Raw genomic sequence first — 18,485 nt, 5'->3', positions numbered from 1 at the left:
AGTTATTTATGAAAAGAAAATATTACAAAGGCATCTGGCCATAGAAGAAAAAGATGAGAAATTAAAATGAGGTAATATTTTGTTAAATTGAATAAAATCGTATTTCAGATGAAAAAAGTTATAAAAAATAAGTTATGTAACATATAGTTGTCTTCAGGGGCTGAAGAGATAGCACAGCAGTAGGGCATTTGCCTTGCATGTAGCTGATTTGAACAGAGGTGGTTCAAATCCCGGCATCCCATATGGTCCCCCATGCCTGCTGGGAGTGACTTCTGAGCACAGAGCTAGGAGTAACTGCTGAGTGTCGCCGGTGAGACCCAAAATCCAAATATATATTATTTATATATATACTTTTCTTTTAAACCACACAAATAGTGAAGTTCTCCTATTAACCTAACAAAATGGGCTATTGGTCTATTTCTAAAATAAAATCCATAATTAAGACTTGAGGGCCCGGAGAGATAGCTCAGCGGCGTTTGCCTTGCAAGCAGCCGATCCAGGACCAAAGGTGGTTGGTTCAAATCCCGGTGTCCCATATGGTCCCCCGTCCCTGCCAGGAGCTATTTCTGAGCAGACAGCCAGGAGTAACCTCTGAGCAATGCCGGGTGTGACCCAAAATCCAAAAAAAAAAAAAAAGACTTGAGATATTCTCTTTAGAACAGATATATAGGCCTAATAAATTACAAATTACCTGATCAGATTTCAGGGTCAGGGATGTGGCTAAACAACCTTTCAGGTGTAAGGCAACATGTTCATTTCCCAGCACTGGCGGTTGGGGTAGAAAAAAACATGATCTAACATTTATATTTTCTTTGCCAACTCATTTTTCCTGTAGTTAGCCTCATGGAGCAAGAAATCTTCAAAATATGTCCCTATAATCCAAACCACAGGGTGCCAGCCTGCAGATTACAGTACCACCTGGCATCATGTAAAAAGGTAAGTTTCTCTGATAATAACTATTCAATCACTGGAAGGAGAAAAGCAAACTGAGAACATAAAAAGTTAAAGGCCTTTATATTTAAAAGAGAGTTGGCAATAGGGAGATAGTATATGTTTAAGATTTAAATATAGCCATTTGATTCTTGGCACCATATGATCCCCTAAACACAGTCTACTTTCTCCTCTCTCTCTCTCTCTCTTTTTTTTTTTTTTTGGTGTGTGTGTGTGTGTGTGTGTGTGTGTGTGTGTGTGTGTGTGTGTGTGTGGTTTTTGGGTCACACCCGGCAGTGATCAGGGGTTACTCCTGGCTCCACGCTCAGAAATTGCTCCTGGCAGGCATGGGGGACCATATGGGATGCCGGGATTCGAGCCAATGACCTTCTGCATGAAAGGCAAATGCCTTATCTCCATGCTATCTCTCCGGCCCCCAGTCAATCTTCTTTCAAGCACAAAAACCCAAAACTTATTTTTAAAAAAATTTTTTTTTTGGTTTTTGGGCCACACTCAGGGGTTATTCCTGGCTATGCACTCAGAAATCGCTCCTGGCTTGGGGAACCATATGGGATGCCAGGGGATTGAACCAGGGTCCATCCTAGGTTAGCGCATACAAAGCAAACGCCCTACTGCCCGCACCACAGCTCTGGACCCTATTTTAAAATTTTTAAAGCTTCTGACAATATATAGTTATCATATCAAAACATGGTTGTGTTGGACTGGACCAAAAGTACAGTGAATAATACTTGTCTTGCCTGCAGCCAACCCAGGCTCGATTCCTGGCACTATAGATAGTCCCCTAAGCACTACCAGGAGTGATCCCTGAGTGTAAAGCCAGGAATAAGCCCTGAACACTACTGTGGCCCAAAAATTAAAAAAGAAAAAAAAGTGTTGTGTCTTCAGCACTTCAAGAAAGAAGGGATAAAAATGGTAAAATCTGGTAGCCATTAAACAATAGGTAAAAAAAAAATCTAATAGCCATTGAACAATATTTTTTCCTTTTAGAAAAATCCAAAGATAGCAAAAAAGATGACCAGCTGCAAATACAATGCTTGCCATGTGGTACCAATCAAAAGACTCAAGGAGCATGAGGCCACCTGTGTCAACAAAAGTGCTGTAGATGATGGTAATTTTTTTAAGACTTGATTGATTGCTTGATTGCTTGATCTTTGGGCCACACCTGGCAGTGCTCAGGGGACACTCCAGGCTCTACACTCAGAAATCGCCCCTTGCAGGGTGAGGGACCATATGAATTGCAGGGAATCATACTGGGTCGCTCCTAAGTCTGCCGCATGCAAGGCAAGAGCCCTACTGCTATGATAACTCTCCGGTCCCAGAAGATGGTAATTAATTGTTGGAGGGAAGGGCAGATACATCTATTGCCCCATGTACTCAATTTTTCAAAATTGAGATGAATTTAAAAGGGAAAAGCTTCAAACTTTTTGTATGCTTTTATTTCAGAACCATTTAATTTGCTAAAGATAATTTCACCAACTTCTGAGTCAAATACAAAATCTAATGATGCTAATCAGATCCCTGATGCTGATACATGGAACATAGGTGAGCATGTGTGAACATTAATAGTTATAAATGAAGACTCAGGCCTTGAAGTCCTTCTTAATAGATATGAATACTGGAGTCCTAAGTACTTATAGTTTGATCATTCTCCTACAAAATTCTTCTAAAATGATCAAAATCTGAGAATTTTATCTCAGGATGAAATCTCTCTTGGTAGGCAAAAGTAAAAAGTCTAAAAATTATGAATTCATAATAGTTAGAATTATCTTCTAAATGTATATATCTTTTATTTTCATGGGAAAAATTGGGATTTGAAAAAAATAATAATAATAAATAAATAAAAAGTTGGGATTTGGTGCCAGAGCAATAGCGCAGTGGTAGGACATATACCTTTCATACAGCCAACCCAGGACGGACCCCTGGTTCAGTTCCCAGCATCCCATATGGTCCCCTGAGCCTGCCAGGGATCATTTCTGAGCTCAGAGCCAGGAGTAATCCTTAAGCGCTGATGAGTGTGACCCAAAAAACAAAAACAAAAGTTGTGATTTAATCTATCTATTAAATTATATCCTTCCTCTAAAATGCAGTATTTTATAATGGAGAATTCACTAGCGTCAGCCAGATCTAAGTTTAACTATGTGTTAAAGGTTTTAAATGAAAGTTATATCTCAGTTACCTCATTTATAAAATAATACAGCTCTGTAGTAGTAAAGATTTATATCAAAGCAATACAAGTTCCTTTAATGTAGTCCCAAATTATTAATACTATGGTTTAACAACAAAATTTCCTTCTACACAATACCAGTGCAAATAATCTTTGAGAAAGAACACAGGGTATTTTTACCTTGTGACTTTCACCTGTCACATAAGTCTCCCCCAAACTGCCACCAAAAAAGGGAAGAGAAGGTATCTGCAACTCAATCACTCAGCCCAAAAAAAGAATGCTTTCACTTGCTTTCCACTGACAAGTTACAAGCCCATCCCTAAATGTAAAGCAGATAGAACATAATCACTATCAAAGCAGTCACTTCCCAGCAACACTCATACACCCTTGAATTTACTGCAAGCGAACTGTCTCAGCAACAATATAAAAATGGTTAGTACTTATGTCAATATCTTTTTTCATAGATACCATGCATCATTCTTCATTTGTTCTGAAAACATTTGCTCCACAAATGCTGGTTTGTGAAAGGTAATATTAAATCATTTTACATAAATTACTGAAATAGAGAGAATATCTTTAAGGTGAACTCAAAGTAAGATGGCCAGAGTGAAGTCACGGCCTACTAAGATGCATAAGTTTTATTAATAATTTTATGTTGGCGGGAGGCTGGTGGGTAGGGTACTTGCTTTCCATGCAGCTGACCTGAGTTAAATCCCAGCATCCTATACGGTCCGCTGAGCCTGCCAGGAATGATTCCTGATTAGAGAGCCAAAAATAGCCCTTAAGCCCAGAAGCAAACCCCCTCAAAAATTTTTTAAATGTTTTTGTTGTGGTGGTAGTGAAAGCTGCTCCTGGAAGTGTTTTCAGAGCCACTAAAGTTTTACCTAGAGGTGTCCAGGTTGTGCCATGGATAGAACCAGGACATAATATATGTATCACTCTACCACTTGAACCACATCTCCAGTTCTCAATCATGAATTTGCTTTTGAGCCATGATCAGCTCAGGGACTGCTCCGGTGATGTTCTGGGAATCAGGTAGTACTGAGGATCACACCCCAATTTTCTACTTGCAAAGTATATTCAGTCCATTGAACAATTTCTCCAGACCCTCAGTAGTGAAATTTTGTGTGTGTGTGTGTGTGTGTGTTTTTGTTTTTGTTTTTGTTTTTTTGGTTTTTGGGCCACACTCGGCGGTGCTCAGGGGTGACTCCTGGCTGTCTGCTCAGAAATAGCTCCTGGCAGGCACGGGGGGACCATATGGGACACCGAGATTCGAACCAACCACCTTTGGTCCTGGATCGGATGTTTGCAAGGCAAACGCCACTGTGCTATCTCTCCGGGCCCTTTTTGTTTGTTTTTGGGACATTCCCAGCTATACTCAGGAATTACTCCTAGCTTTACAGTCAGGGCTCATTCTTGATAGGGCTTTGAGGACACTACAGAGTGCCACGAATCAAACCAGGGTTGGCCACATGCAAGAAAAAATGCCTTACCTCTGCAGTCCAGTCATAATTTTTAAGAGCTTTATTTGTGGACCAAGCACTTCCATTGTCTTTTTTCTGGTTTTGTCTTAAGGTCACACCCACTTATATCATGGGCTACTCATGGGTCCATATTCTGGAGACTATCTGATGTCAGAAATGAAATCTTACCTTCTGGATGCGGAATTTTTGCACCAATCTATTGAGGTCTCTCTGGCCCCAAATTTCTGAGGGTTCACTTGGAACTTTAATCCATCAAGAACTTAATTATTCATTAAATTGATTATATGATCATGATTCTAAGATTCTAAGATTTTCAAAGAATTAAAAACAACTCTGATACCAGAGAGCCAGCTCAACAAGCTAGAAAATATGTTGTGCGGGGCCGGAGAGATAGCATGGAGGTAAGGCATTTGCCTTTCATGCAGAAGGTCATCGGTTCGAATCCCGGCGTCCCATATGGTCCCCCGTGCCTGCCAGGAGCAATTTCTGAGCATGAAGCCAGGAGTAACCCCTGAGCACTGCCGGGTGTGACCCAAAAACCACAAAAAAAAAAAAAAAAAAAAGAAAATATGTTGTGCATATAGAAGGTCGAGGTGTGATTTCTAACATCACACAGTGAGTGCCTCAAACATCAAACCAGGGCCCGGAGAGATAGCACAGCAGTGCTTGCCTTGCAAGCAGTCGATCCAGAATCTAAGGTGGTTGGTTCGAATCCCGGTGTCCCATATGGTCCCCCGTGCCTGCCAGGAGCTATTTCTGAGCAGACAGCCAGGAGTAACACCTGAGCACCGCCAGGTGTGACCCAAAAAAAAAAATCAAACCAAAAGTAACCCTTGAGCATCACTGGATATAGTCCAACATTTTTTTAATTCCTAAAACTATGAATTTAAAGCATTCATATACTATACAAGACAGATTAGAATTTAAAGGACAGATTTAAAGATCCAAATTTAAAGGACAGATCCAGAATTAGGAAATCAGTAAAGGACATAACTCATTGGTAAAGTACATGCTTTGCATGACCCTCAGTTCAATTTGCTTGGACCCCCTTCCCAAAAAAAGACCCACCAATGGAACTAAGTACCATATACACAGCAGGGAATGGGAAAGTTCAAAGAATGTATAATTGGTGGTGGGAATGTTGCACTGGTGGATGGGGGGTATTCTGTTTATGACTGAAACCAATTATGAACATGCTTGTAATCATGGTACTTAAATAAAAATTTATATTCAAAAATATAATGTGATATAATAATAAATACTAATACTTTAATGCAATTATAATATTATATAACTCTAATATTAACTCAATAATATCAATTATTTTGATAGTGACTTTAATCTGCTAAAGCCAGTTATCTATACTAATTCTGTAGTTTTGGTTTCTAACTTTCACTCTTTGGTCAATAACTCTAGTGGTCTTTTGTTCATTTCCTACAGTGACTCAAGAGAAATAAAGACTCTTCAGTTTCCTAACAATCAAACCTGAAGATAAGGTAGGATAACTTGAAAATTAATATAGTCTTAACCATAATAGTAACAAATATCACTAACATTATATTCTAGCTTTAAGGTCCTGTGCAAATATTCCTATTTAAAAGTTTTTAGGGCCCGGAGAGATAGCACAGTGGCGTTTGCCTTGCAAGCAGCTGATCCAGGACCAAAGGTGGTTGGTTCGAATCCTGGTGTCCTATATGGTCCCCCGTGCCTGCCAGGAGCTATTTCTGAGCAAACAGCCAGGAGTAACCCCTGAGCACTGCCGAGTGTGGCCCAAAAACCAAAAAAAAAAAAAAAAAAAAAGCAAAAAGTTTTCAAACTAAGCAAGAGAAATAGCTGAAAAAGCTAGAGCACATGATTAGCATGCAGAAGCCACAAGTTGGATCCGTGGCACCATTGGGTATCTCCACTAGTAATATCATTCACCCTGCATTACCAGGCCTGAGTACCAAGATCCACCAACTGAACCAGATATCACTGCTAACCACTCCTTAGGAAGCAAATCCTCCCCCCAAAAAGTGTAACTAAGCCATTCTATTCTTTAAATATGTCTTTATCAATTTTTTCTTTTTTTTAAACTTTTTTAGGACTGAAACTTATCAAATGATTTTGATATCAAAATCTTTAAATTTTGAATTGAGCAGTTTCCCATTAGCAAGTAGAAAGGGAGTACCATCTATCTTATCTAAAACTTTCTATTGAATATAAAATGTAAGGGGAATCCTAGTGACTTTTTTTGTAATGTTCCAAGAATCAAACCCAAGCTTCACACATGCAAAGCACATGCTCTCCCAAGTTTGAAATAAAACTAGCTCTATTTGAAAGCTACTGATACTCATTAAGCTTAGTTCTTCTTCAAACCACTACAAAAACACTATCTTAATGTTCTTTCTATCCACAGGTCAGAAAAAACTGATAGAAAATTTGTGGATTAAAGAGCCAGCAGACAATCTATTCTGTCTTTTTTAAATGTTAGTGAATTTGAAGCTTTTTTAGATTAAAACTATTTTAAATAAAGATTATTTTTCCCTATAACAAACTCTACTGGTTTTTTCCTTGATTTTATACCCTTAATCTGTTAGTGAAAAAAGCTAGAGTGTACTTGCCTACTTTACTATTAGCCAGGGAAATAAAGATACTATGTGGATTATGCTTTGATTAAATTCTTTTGTCCAAGTTTTGAGGAGGGCACACCCAGAACTCTAAGGAGCTACTCCTTGTTTCGTGCTCCAGGGTTGCTCCTAATGTTCAAATGGGACCATGCCATGCCGAGATCCCATATACAAAGCATGCATACTCTCCAGTCCTAACCAATATTTTCCTTTATCATAAAGTCATTTAATAAATTATCATATCAACCTTCAATTAATTCTCTGTAAAAAAAATTAGCTCTTTGTAATCTTCTGTGATTAGAGAATATAGTTTTTATGCCCAGCTTAGTTTGAACACAGCTCCAAATGTACACTTCTAATTCTATAGTTAATATAGTTAATAGACTAGTCTCTATTAATCCCATCAATATGCTTCATTATTTTTCACTTTAATCATTTGTTTTAGAGCCACACCATTGATCAGGCCTTGGTTCTGCTCTGCATTCAGCATTCACTCCTAGAAATGCTGTAAGCACCTATAAGAAATGCCAGTGATGAAACCCAGGTTGGCAGCATGCAAGTCAAGACCCTTACCTGCTGTACTATCTTGCGAGCCTTTCTAATCATTTTCAATGTTATTCATTGCCCTTCAGTCACTAAACTGAAAGATAAAAGTCCCCATTCTAGCTTTAAGCAAAGTCTTTTGGCGAGTATAGTACAGTAACATTGAAAGACTAAAACATAAATATTATTAATGTAAATGATGTTAATGTAATTTTAAAATTAAATTATTTCCCTAATTATTTCATTTAAACCTCCTTAAGCTCCAATCTCAATCATATCAGAAACTTTATAAGGAAATTCAGAACTGCCTTGTGTTTGATACATAGTTAAAGCCAGATGCATGCTATGTATTCTGCATTCAAATATTTGGTCCTTGAAAGAAACCAAGCCCCAAATAATAAAATAAGTTCCCTTTAAACTAATTTATTGCAACTAGCTAAATTTAAAATGTCTTTGGGCCATATTTTTATTTTATTCAGTATATTCAAACTTATAATTAAAAGTAAATATATTCCCCAAAGGTAATGCAAACAACTAGTAAGAAGCTTGCCACAAGGTGGATGGGGGAAATGCAATTAGAAGAGACTGCTATGACAATGATAGTTGGAAATGATCACTCTGGACAAGAACTGGTTGCTAAAAGAAGGCAAAGTAATATGTATAATAGATTCCCTGTTAGTAACAGTATTGCAACTTAAAAGGGGAAAGGGAAGGACAGGACGAAAACTGATGGATATTAGTATCAAGAAATGAGGGGCCAGAGAGGTGGCGCAGCGGTAGGACATTTGCCTTTCATGCGGCTGACCCAGGATGATCTCAGTTCAATCCCTCGACATCCCATATGGTCCCCCAAACCAGGAGCAATTTCTGAGCAACATAACCAAGAATAACCTCTAAGCGTCACCGGATGTGACCCAAAAACCAAAAAAAGAAAATAAAGAAATGTATAGTGGTAAAGGAATATGTAGTTATGTGTTGAGATATTGTATGACAAACTCAATCATGAACAACTTTGTAACTATATCATGGTAATTTTTAACTTCTTTAAAGTAGACATTACTAAATCCTTAAGCAGAACTTTTCCATTTTTTTCTTTAATGAAAGCAGAAAATCAAAGAAAGCACTTAGTATCTAGCACTTTATAAAATCTTTTGTTCAAAGGTGCACACTTTCTCCATTAGAGTATATAAATAGGATTTTTTATATCTTGACTAAAACCTTACACATACTTTGAATTTTTAATTACTTTTTAGTACAATCACAAACTATAAAAAAAAAAAGTTGCCTAGAAAAAAAAATATGGGATTTTTTTCTTCACCGTTTTTAGGTATATGCATTAATTAAGGTGACCACATAATTTTTCCTCCAAACCAGAATATTCTTGAGCATGGAAGGGGGAATAATTATCCCAGTTTGGGCCATTTTTTTTTTGCTTTGTTTGGGGACCATACATGGCAGTATTCCAGGATCTACTCCTGACTCTGCCCTGGGCTAGCTCCTGGGACAGAATTCAGGCTTTTCATGTACAAATTATGCACTCAGACTAGAGAGTAATCTCCAGGAACAAGGCCATCTAGTTTTAAACTAAAACATCACTTAAGAAGAGGCTCTGTCTTTCCAATCTATTCAAATATGAGAATTTTGGGCCCCTAGGAAGAAATAATAGAATCTAAATTTACTTTTGGGCTTCAAATATTACTTGGTTTTTCTTAAAATCTTGATCAAACATTATTTTTGTTTTGTTTTATTTTTTTGGGTCACACCCGGCAGCACTCAGGAGTTATTTCTGGCTCTACACTCAGAAATCGCCCCTGGCAGGCACAGGGGACCATATGAGATGCCGGGATTCGAACCACTGACCTTCTGCATGAAAGGCAAATGCCTTACCTCCATGCTATCTCTCCAGCCCCTAACATTATTTTTTAATTTTTATTTACTTTATTAAAAGAGCATGCATCACATATTGACATAGTTGACCATGATTCATTTATTTCCTGGTAAGTGAGGAAAGTTATTAAAAGAATAGAATTTAAAAAATATAAAAGAAAGAGGAGTGACAGGAGTCATAGCACAGGGGTAGGGCATTTGCCTTTCACCCGACTGCCCAGGACAAACCTCAATTCAATTCCCCAGCATCCCATATGGTACCCCGAGCCAGGAGCAATTTCTGAGCACATAGCCAGGAGTAACCCCTGAGCATCACCGGGTGTGGCCCAAAAAAAAAAAAAAGAGAGAGAGAAGGAAGAAAAAAATTTAATTAGCTTTATTTAAACACCGTGATTACAAATATGATTAGAGTTGTATGATTACAGTCATGTAAAGAACGTCCCCCTTCACCAGTGCAATATTCCCACCACCAATTTCTCAGATCTCCCTCCTCCCCACCCCACCCACACCTGTACTCGAGACAGGCTTTCTACTTTCCTCATTCATTCACATTGTTATGATAGTTTTCAGTGTAGTTATTTCTCTAACTGCACTCATCACTCTATGTGGTGAGCTTCATGTCATGAGCTGCACCTACCAGCCCTCATCTCTCTTGTCTCTGAGATACTGTTAAAAATGTCTTTCATTTTTCTTAAAATTCATAGATGAGTGAAACCATTCTGTGTTTTTCTCTCTCCCTCTGACTTACTTCACTCAGCATAATAGATTCTATGTACATCCATGTATAGGAAAATTTCATGACTTCATCTCTCCTGATGGCTGCATAGTATTCCATTGTGTGTATGTACTGCAGTTTCTTTAGCCACTCATCTATTGAAGGGTATTTTGGTTGTTTCCAGAGTCTGGCTATTGTAAATAGTGCTGCAATAAATATAGGTGTGAGGAAGGGATTTTTGTATTGTATTTTTGTGTTCCTCGGGTATATTCCTAGGAGTGGTATAGCTGGATCATATGGGAGCTCAATTTCCAGTTTGTGAAGGAATCTCCATATCACTTTTCATAAAGTACAGTGACAAAAAAATTTGTTAAAACTATTGTATTTTCAGTGAGGTCATTAAGACATTGGAGAGGTTTAGTAAGCTCTTGTTCGAGCTGAACATTCTATTAATTCATTTGTTTCCAAACATTAAGTGACATCAATTGCACATTGGCATCTAAATTGGTGTACTCCTATGAGGATGACAGCATCAAATGAAGCTAGGAATTCAATGTACTGTTATTGACTCTGCAGCTTTTGTGGGACATTTTCTCAGCTGCCAGGTCTCCCAAGAGTAGGAGAAGGGGGGAGACATACTCATTGCAAAAAATGTCCTGGTGATATCAGCCCAAATACTGCCAGACCTGGAATTTGGTCAGATTGGTGTCTCTGCACAGAATTGTAAAGGAGTGGTGAAGCAGGGCATAGACAGTGGTAATTATGGCTGATGGATGTAGCAGGCATTAACTTTTTTAAAAAATATTTAGGGACTGAGAGATACAGTAAGTAAGATGCAAGGCCTTCATGCAGCTGATTAAGGTTCCAACTCCTGAACTGTATATGGTTCCCTCCAGCACAACCTGGAATAAACCATGAGCACAGCATAAATCTAAAGCAAAAATAACCTTGCCTCATGAAAGCAAGAGAAAAAAATAAGAAACCAGGAAGGACCATGAAGAGAGAAAAGCATAAACCCAAAACAAATATAACCTTGCATCATGAAAACAAGAGAATGAAAATAAGAATCCAGGAGAAACCATGAAAAGAGAAAAGTGAATAGAAGGGAGAGGGAACTGAGAGAATTCATATCAATGGAGCCTATCTCTGTAAGGAGGAATTTGGAAGGAATGGGAGTCAATAAGCCAACAGACTGTCATCTACTTCACACAGCAGGGAAGATAATTCCTAGACAGACAAAAAAATCTAATGGGATGACACCTTTTTATAGAACCTTAGAACCTGGGCCCAGAGAGATAGCACAGCGGCATTTGCCTTACAAGCAGCCGATCCAGGACCAAAGGTGGTTGGTTAGAATCCCAGTGTCCCATATGGTCCCCCGTGCCTGCCAGGAGCTATTTTTGAGCAGACAGCCAGGAGTGACCCCTGAGCAATGCCGGGTGTGGCCCAAAAACTGAAAAAAAAAAGAACCTTAGAACCTAAATCATTTTGTTCTGCCTCATATTTCTATGTCTAACTACAAATTGAGAAGAGAAAAAAAGTGGATGGGGCTGATAGGTCAAGTTGGAAAAAAAAAAAAGGGCAGATCTAAATACCCAAGCCAAGGTCAATGGCAATAGAATCAAGAGACTCAAACTAAACACAATATGGATCTGTGGTAGACCAAAGGGTTAAGGGTGGAGGTATAGGATGTATGCGGGGAACTATGGTGGTGGGAGGACAACACTGGTGGTGGAAATGGCCCTAATTCACTGTCACTATATTCCTGAAATACAATTATGAAAGACTTGTAACTCACAATGGTCTCAATAAAAAAAAATTTACCAAAAAAAATTAATGGAATAGGGTAGGAGGGGTGACTGCTGGGAGATGGATACTAAGTAATTGCCACTGGAGTCTTTGCAGACACTCTCTATTCTTTCACAAAAGGGGGATGGTAGTGGTCCTTTTTGGTTAAATGTTCAACTGTATTAGGGGTTAAAAAGAACATCCTATTGATCAGACACTATTATTACTACTTATTTCAACTTGCCCCTATTTATTAGTGGCATTAAATATTTTAACAAGAATAGGGCCGGAAAGATAGCATGGAGGTAAGGCATTTGCCTTGCATGCAGAAGGACAATGGTTCGAATCCCAGCATCCCATATGGTCCTCCGAGTCTGTCAGGAGCAATTTCTGAGCATAGAGCCAGGAGTAACCCCTGAGTGTTGCCGGGTGTGACCAAAAAATATATATATACATATTTTAACAAAAATAAATCAACTTGTCAAAAATGTTGATGACCAGATTAATTTTCAATAAATTCCAAGAAGTTAAAAGAATACATCTAGGGAGCAGGAGTGGTGGTTCAAGGGGTTAGGCGTCTACCTTGCCTGTGCTAGCCGAGGACGAACCACGGTTCGATCCCCTGGCGTCCCATATGGTCCCCCAAACCAGGAGCAATTTCTGAGCACATAACCAGGAGTAACCCCTGAGCATTACTGGGTGTGGCCCAAGAACCAAAAAAAAAAAAAAAAAAAAGGAAGAAGAGGAAGAGGAAGGAGGAAGAAGTAAAAGAAGAAGATAGGGCCCAGAGAGATAGCACAGCGGCGTTTGCCTTGCAAGCAGCCAATTCAGGACCAAAGGTGGTTGGTTCGAATCCCAGTGTCCCATATGGTCCCCCGTGCCTGCCAGGAGCTATTTCTGAGCAGACAGCCAGGAGTAACCCCTGAGCACCACCGGGTGTGGCCCAAAAATCAAAAAAAAAAAAGAAAAGAAAAAAAGAAGACAGAAGGAAAAGAAGAAAGAAGAAGAATTTATCTGAGGGGCTGAAGAGATAGCATGGACTTGGAGCATTTGCCTTGCCTGCAGAAGGACGGTGTTTCAAATACCGGTATTCCATATGGTCCCCGGAGCCTGCCAGGAGCGATTTCTGAGCACAAAACCAGGAATAATCCCTGAGTACTGCCGGGTGTGACCAAAAAAAAACCCAAAAAAAAAAAGTATATGATAAGTGGTAAATATCTAAGATATATATAAGTATATAAACAAGGTACTAATAGAGCTTAACAAAAAATAATCTAACCCCCATCAAAAACTGGAGATAAGAGATGAGCTTTAACTTTCTCAAAGAAGAAATAGAAATAAATATGGGCAAAGGACACATAAAAATGTTCTGCATTAATTATAAGGGAAATACGGGGCCGGGCGGTGGCGCTGAAGGTAAGGTGCCTGCCTTGCCTGCGCCAGCCTTGGATGGACCGCGGTTCGATCCCCCGGTGTCCCATATGGTCCCCCAAGCCAGGAACAACTTCTGAGCACATAGCCATGAGTAACCCCTGAGCGTTACCGGGTGTGGCCCAAAAACCCAAAAAAAAAAAAAAAATTATAAGGGAAATACAAATCAAACTATAATGAGATATCAGCTTAAACCCAGAGACTGGCACAAATCAAAAATAAAAAAGATCAAGGATCGGAGCAATAGCACAGTGCGTAGGGCATTTGTCTTGCACGTGGCCAACCTGGGTTCAATCCCCAGCATACCATACGGTCCTCAGAGACTGCAAGGAGTAAGTTCTGAGGACAGATCCAGAGAATAGCCCCTGAGCACCATCAGGCATGGCCCAAATAATAGTAGTAGTAGTAATAGTAGTAGTAGTAGTAGTAGTAGTAGTAGTAGTAGTAGTAGTAGTAGTAGTAGTAGCCTGCGCTGGCATGGATATGAGGAGAAAGAAACTTTCAACACGGCTGGTGGGAATGTTGACTAGTCCAGCCTTTTTGGAAAACAATATGGACATTCCTCAAAAAACTAGAAATTGAACTCCCATATGACCTAGTAATAACAGCTACTGGGAATATTTCCTAGGAACCCAAAAACATAATACCAAAAAACATCTGCACTTCTATGTTCATTGTAGCATTATTCATAATACTATGTTCATTGGATAGCGTTATTCAAATAACCCAAGTGTCTGAGAATAGATGAGTGGATAAAGAATCTGTGATACAATCTACACAATGGAATGTTACACAGGTATTAGAAAAAAATGAAGCCATGAAACTTGCTTATACATGGCTGGATATGGAAGTATTATGCTAAGCAAAATGAGTCAGAGAGAGGGATAGACATAGAATGATTGCACTTGTTTATGGGATATAAAACAATGTATGGTAATTATACCCAAAGACAATATAGGTGAAGGCCAGAAGGACTGGTTCATCACAGAAAGCTTGCCACAAATAATGGAGGAATGCACTTAGGGTAAAGAAGGGATCACTATGACAATAATAGTTGAGAATGATCACTCTTGACAAGAACTGGGTGCTGAAAGGAGGTAAAGTGATATGCATTATAACCCTTCAGCAACCACATTGCAGTGTTCAAAAGGGAAAAGTGAGAGAGTGCTGAAAAGAGTGAGAGAGTGAAAGAGAGAGAGAGAGAGTGAGAGAGAGAGACAGAGACAGAGAGACAGAGAATATGTCTGTCATAGTGGCAGGCAGCAGGGAGACCAGGTGGGAGGACTGGAAGCAAACTGGGGATATTGGTGGTGGTGGGAAAAGTGCACTAGTGAAGGGATGGGTGTTGGACATTGTACAACTGAAACTCAATCATAAACAATTTAGTACCTGTATCTCATGTGATTCAAAATAGAATTTAAAAAATTAATTTCAGGGCTGGAGAAATAGCACAGAGGTAGGGTATTGGCCTTGCACACAGCCAGACGGTGGTTCAAATCTCAGGTCCACAGTGCCTTCCAGGAGCAATTTCTGAGCACAGAGACAGGAATAACCCCCGAGCATCACCGGGCATGACCCAAATACCAAAATAAATAAATAAATTTCACTAAATATTTGACATTGCATAGGGATGTAAAAGATAATACAACGAGGTAGAGCATTTACATGTACATGGTATACCTGAGTTCCAACCATCAGCACCCCATATGCCCACCAAACTACCCAGGAATGATCCCTGAACACCACCAATTGTGGACCCCTCAAAAAATTTTTTATATTTCCTGTTTATGTTCGGAGGCCACACCCAGTGGTACTCAAGCACCTCCTGGCATCCTCAGGGAACCCTATGTGGTGTTGGAGACAAACCAGGGTCAGCCACAGCAAGGCAAGCACCCTACCCTCTGTCCTATCTCTGGCCCCACATTTGACATTTCTTAAAATAACGGAAGACTTCAATGATTAAAACTCTAGAACTGTACCTTGCAAAACTTGACCTTTACACAGTTTTAAGTATGTTTTAAGATTTCTTTAGCATAATTGAAATTTTCATTATTTAGCTATTTGTTCATTATGTCTTGCAAAGTTGGCAAACTTTGACTTGTTTACATTTTAGATGCCAGCACCAGAAAAAAAAATGTGTCCAATTTGTTGCTGAGTACTGAGGAAATACCTAGAAGTTAAGGGAAATTCAGAGAGCAGATTTCTCAAGGACATTCATATAAGCAATATAAAGTATGAAAGTATGCAACAGGGGCCCGGAGAGATAGCCCATCGGCGTTTGCCTTGCAAGCACCCGATCCAGGACCAAAGGTGGTTGGTTCGAATCCCGGTGTCTCATATGGTCCCCCGTGCCTGCCAGGAGCTATTTCTGAGCAGACAGCCAGGAGTAACCCCTGAGCAATGCCGGGTGTGGCCCAAAAACAAAAAAAAAAAAAAAAAAAAAAAAAGTATGCAACAACTACATGTTAGAGAACACAAAATGGATTTACAGAACAACCAACCAATAAGTCCTTTTCCCTATTTATCTGTGTCATCCAGTGTTTCTGAAACTGAATTTTAGTTATTCTTGCCAAACTTAGATGAGCAACTCCTTTTTAGAAATAAGTTTATTTTCATTTGTTCCCTTGTGGAAGGACCTCTCCCTACTACTTTGCTTAAAAAAAATTACAACCAGGGGTCGGAGAGATAGCATGGAGATAAGGCATTTTGCAGAAGGACGGTGTTTCAAATCCTGGCATCCCATATGGTCCCCCGAGCCTGCCAGGAGCGATTTCTGAGTGCAGAGCCAGGAGTAACCCCTGAGCACTGCCGGGGGTGACCCAACCCCCCCCCAAATTACAACCAGTTCCCAACTATTCACCCTCCTTCAAAACAGTATTTTTCAAAACCTATTAGGTTCCCTCATAATAAAAGATCATTGATCTCATTTTAAAATATTATGCAACAACATTTTTTTTCTTGGTTTTTGGGTCACACCCGGCAGCACTCAGGGGTTACTCCTGGCTCTATGCTTAGAAATCACTCCTGGGAGGCTCGGGGGACCATATGGAATACTGGGATTCGAACCAATGACCTTTTGCATGAAAGGCAAACGCCTTACCTCCATGCCATCTCTCCAGCCCCTATGCCACGACATTTACTTCAAATAATTTCCCTACTTTTTAATTTCTGATTAGAAATACAGAACCAGGACTTCAGTGACACAATTCAAGCCAGAAACAAATTTAGACTACTGATAAACAATAACTAAAGTTTTATTTGGCTTTTTGAAACATTGACAGTCTAAAAATTCTCAATGCGGGTGAGAAGAGAGGGGCAGGGAGCAATAGTAAAGTGCATTTGCCTTGGACACAGCTAAATAAGATTTGATTCTCAGCTCTCCATATGGTTCTCCAATCCCTGCCAAGAGTAATCCCTAATTGTAGAACTAGGAGTAGACTGTGAGCACTGCCTGCCTGTTGTGGCCCCAAAACAAAAAAAAAAAAAAATATATATATATATATATATATATATATATATATATATATATTCTATATAATATATAGCCAATATATATATTTAATGGAGTCAGAAATAGTACAATAAGATGCTTGCCTTACATTATGCCAACCTGGATTTAATCCCTAGCAACACATATAATCCCCTGAGCCACATCAGGAGTGATCCTTGAGGGGCCAGAGAGATAGCATGGAGGTAAGGTGTTTGCCTTTCATGCAGGAGGTCATCGGTTCGAATCCCGGCGTCCCATATGGTCCCCCGTGCCTGCCAGGAGCAATTTCTGAGCCTGGAGCCAGAAATAACCCCTGAGCACTGTCGGGTGTGACCCAAAAACCACAAAAAAAAAAAAAAAAAGGAGTGATCCTTGAGCACTACCACTCCTTCTCTACCCTCTTCGATCACCTGAAAAATGACGTGGGAAAATTAGGACTGATTAAAGTCCGTGATGAACACCTACACAGTACAGGCATGTCTCAGCAGCCCTACAAACTACATCTGAAATCCACATGTTCTATAGGGTATGGGAAATGGCCCCTACCATCAAATTTATTGGAGAGCCATGAACTCAGACTAAAGAAATTTTCTTTGTAGGAAATAAAAGTCAGTCCTAAATCAAATAGTGAGGTAAAATAGTTTTATTTAAAGATTTTGAGAAATAGGGGGGGGGGCGCGGAGAGGTGGCGCTAGAGGTAAGGTGTCGCCTTGCAAGCGCTAGCCAAGGAAGGACCTCGGTTTGACCCCCTGGCGTCCCATATGGTCCCCCCAAGCCAGGGGCAATTTCTGAGCACTTAGCCAGGAGTAACCCCTGAGCATCAAACAGATGAGGCCCAAAAAACCAAAAAAAAAAAAAAAAAAGAAAGATTTTGAGAAGTGGGGGAGAGAGAGGGAAGGTAGGATTAAGAGAGAAAGATTCAAAAAAAGAAATATAGACTTTGGGGCCGGAGAGCTAGTATGGAGATAAGGTGTTTGCCTTACATGCAGAAGGACGATGGTTCGAATCCCGGGATCCCATATGGTCCCCCGAGCCTGCCAGGGGCAATTTCTGAGCATAGAGATAGGAATGGCCCCTGAGCGCTGCTGGGTGTGATCCAAAAACCAAAACAACAACAACAAAAAAAAGATGGATGGATGGATGAACGGACAGAGACAGACAGACAGACAGACAGATTTATTTTGTCTTTTTGTTTTAAGGGCGTGAAAGTCTGTGTTTGAAATTGATGGACTTGGAGTTAGCCATCACGCTCTTCCCTCATGCTGGTGTTTGAGGATCCTTTCCTGTTTCAGAGTTACCAGCAGAGTGAATCAAGAAAAGAGCTACGCTTCAAGCTCAAGTCTAGATAGGGGTACGGTTCATGGAAAGAAGTTAGTACATAGAACAACTACAGCTGATAATTTTAAAAAACTTCAGAGTTCTC

General features: G+C 39.7%; 1 protein-coding gene across 1 annotated transcript; it reads left to right on the top strand.

The window, feature by feature from the left end:
• Positions 1 to 843: 843 nt before the first annotated feature.
• LOC126022130 (gametocyte-specific factor 1-like) lies at positions 844 to 18,411 on the top strand. Its single transcript, XM_049782979.1, has 5 exons — positions 844 to 936; positions 1,939 to 2,059; positions 2,395 to 2,493; positions 3,580 to 3,632; positions 18,355 to 18,411. Exons 1-5 carry the CDS (start codon positions 844 to 846, stop codon positions 18,409 to 18,411), a joined length of 423 nt encoding a protein of 140 aa, XP_049638936.1.
• Positions 18,412 to 18,485: the final 74 nt, after the last annotated feature.

This window comes from Suncus etruscus, chromosome 11, assembly GCF_024139225.1.
Source record: "Suncus etruscus isolate mSunEtr1 chromosome 11, mSunEtr1.pri.cur, whole genome shotgun sequence".
Lineage (NCBI taxonomy): Eukaryota > Metazoa > Chordata > Mammalia > Eulipotyphla > Soricidae > Suncus > Suncus etruscus.
The sequence above is the reverse complement of the archived record's forward strand: the minus strand, read 5'-3'. Positions and strand labels throughout refer to the sequence as shown.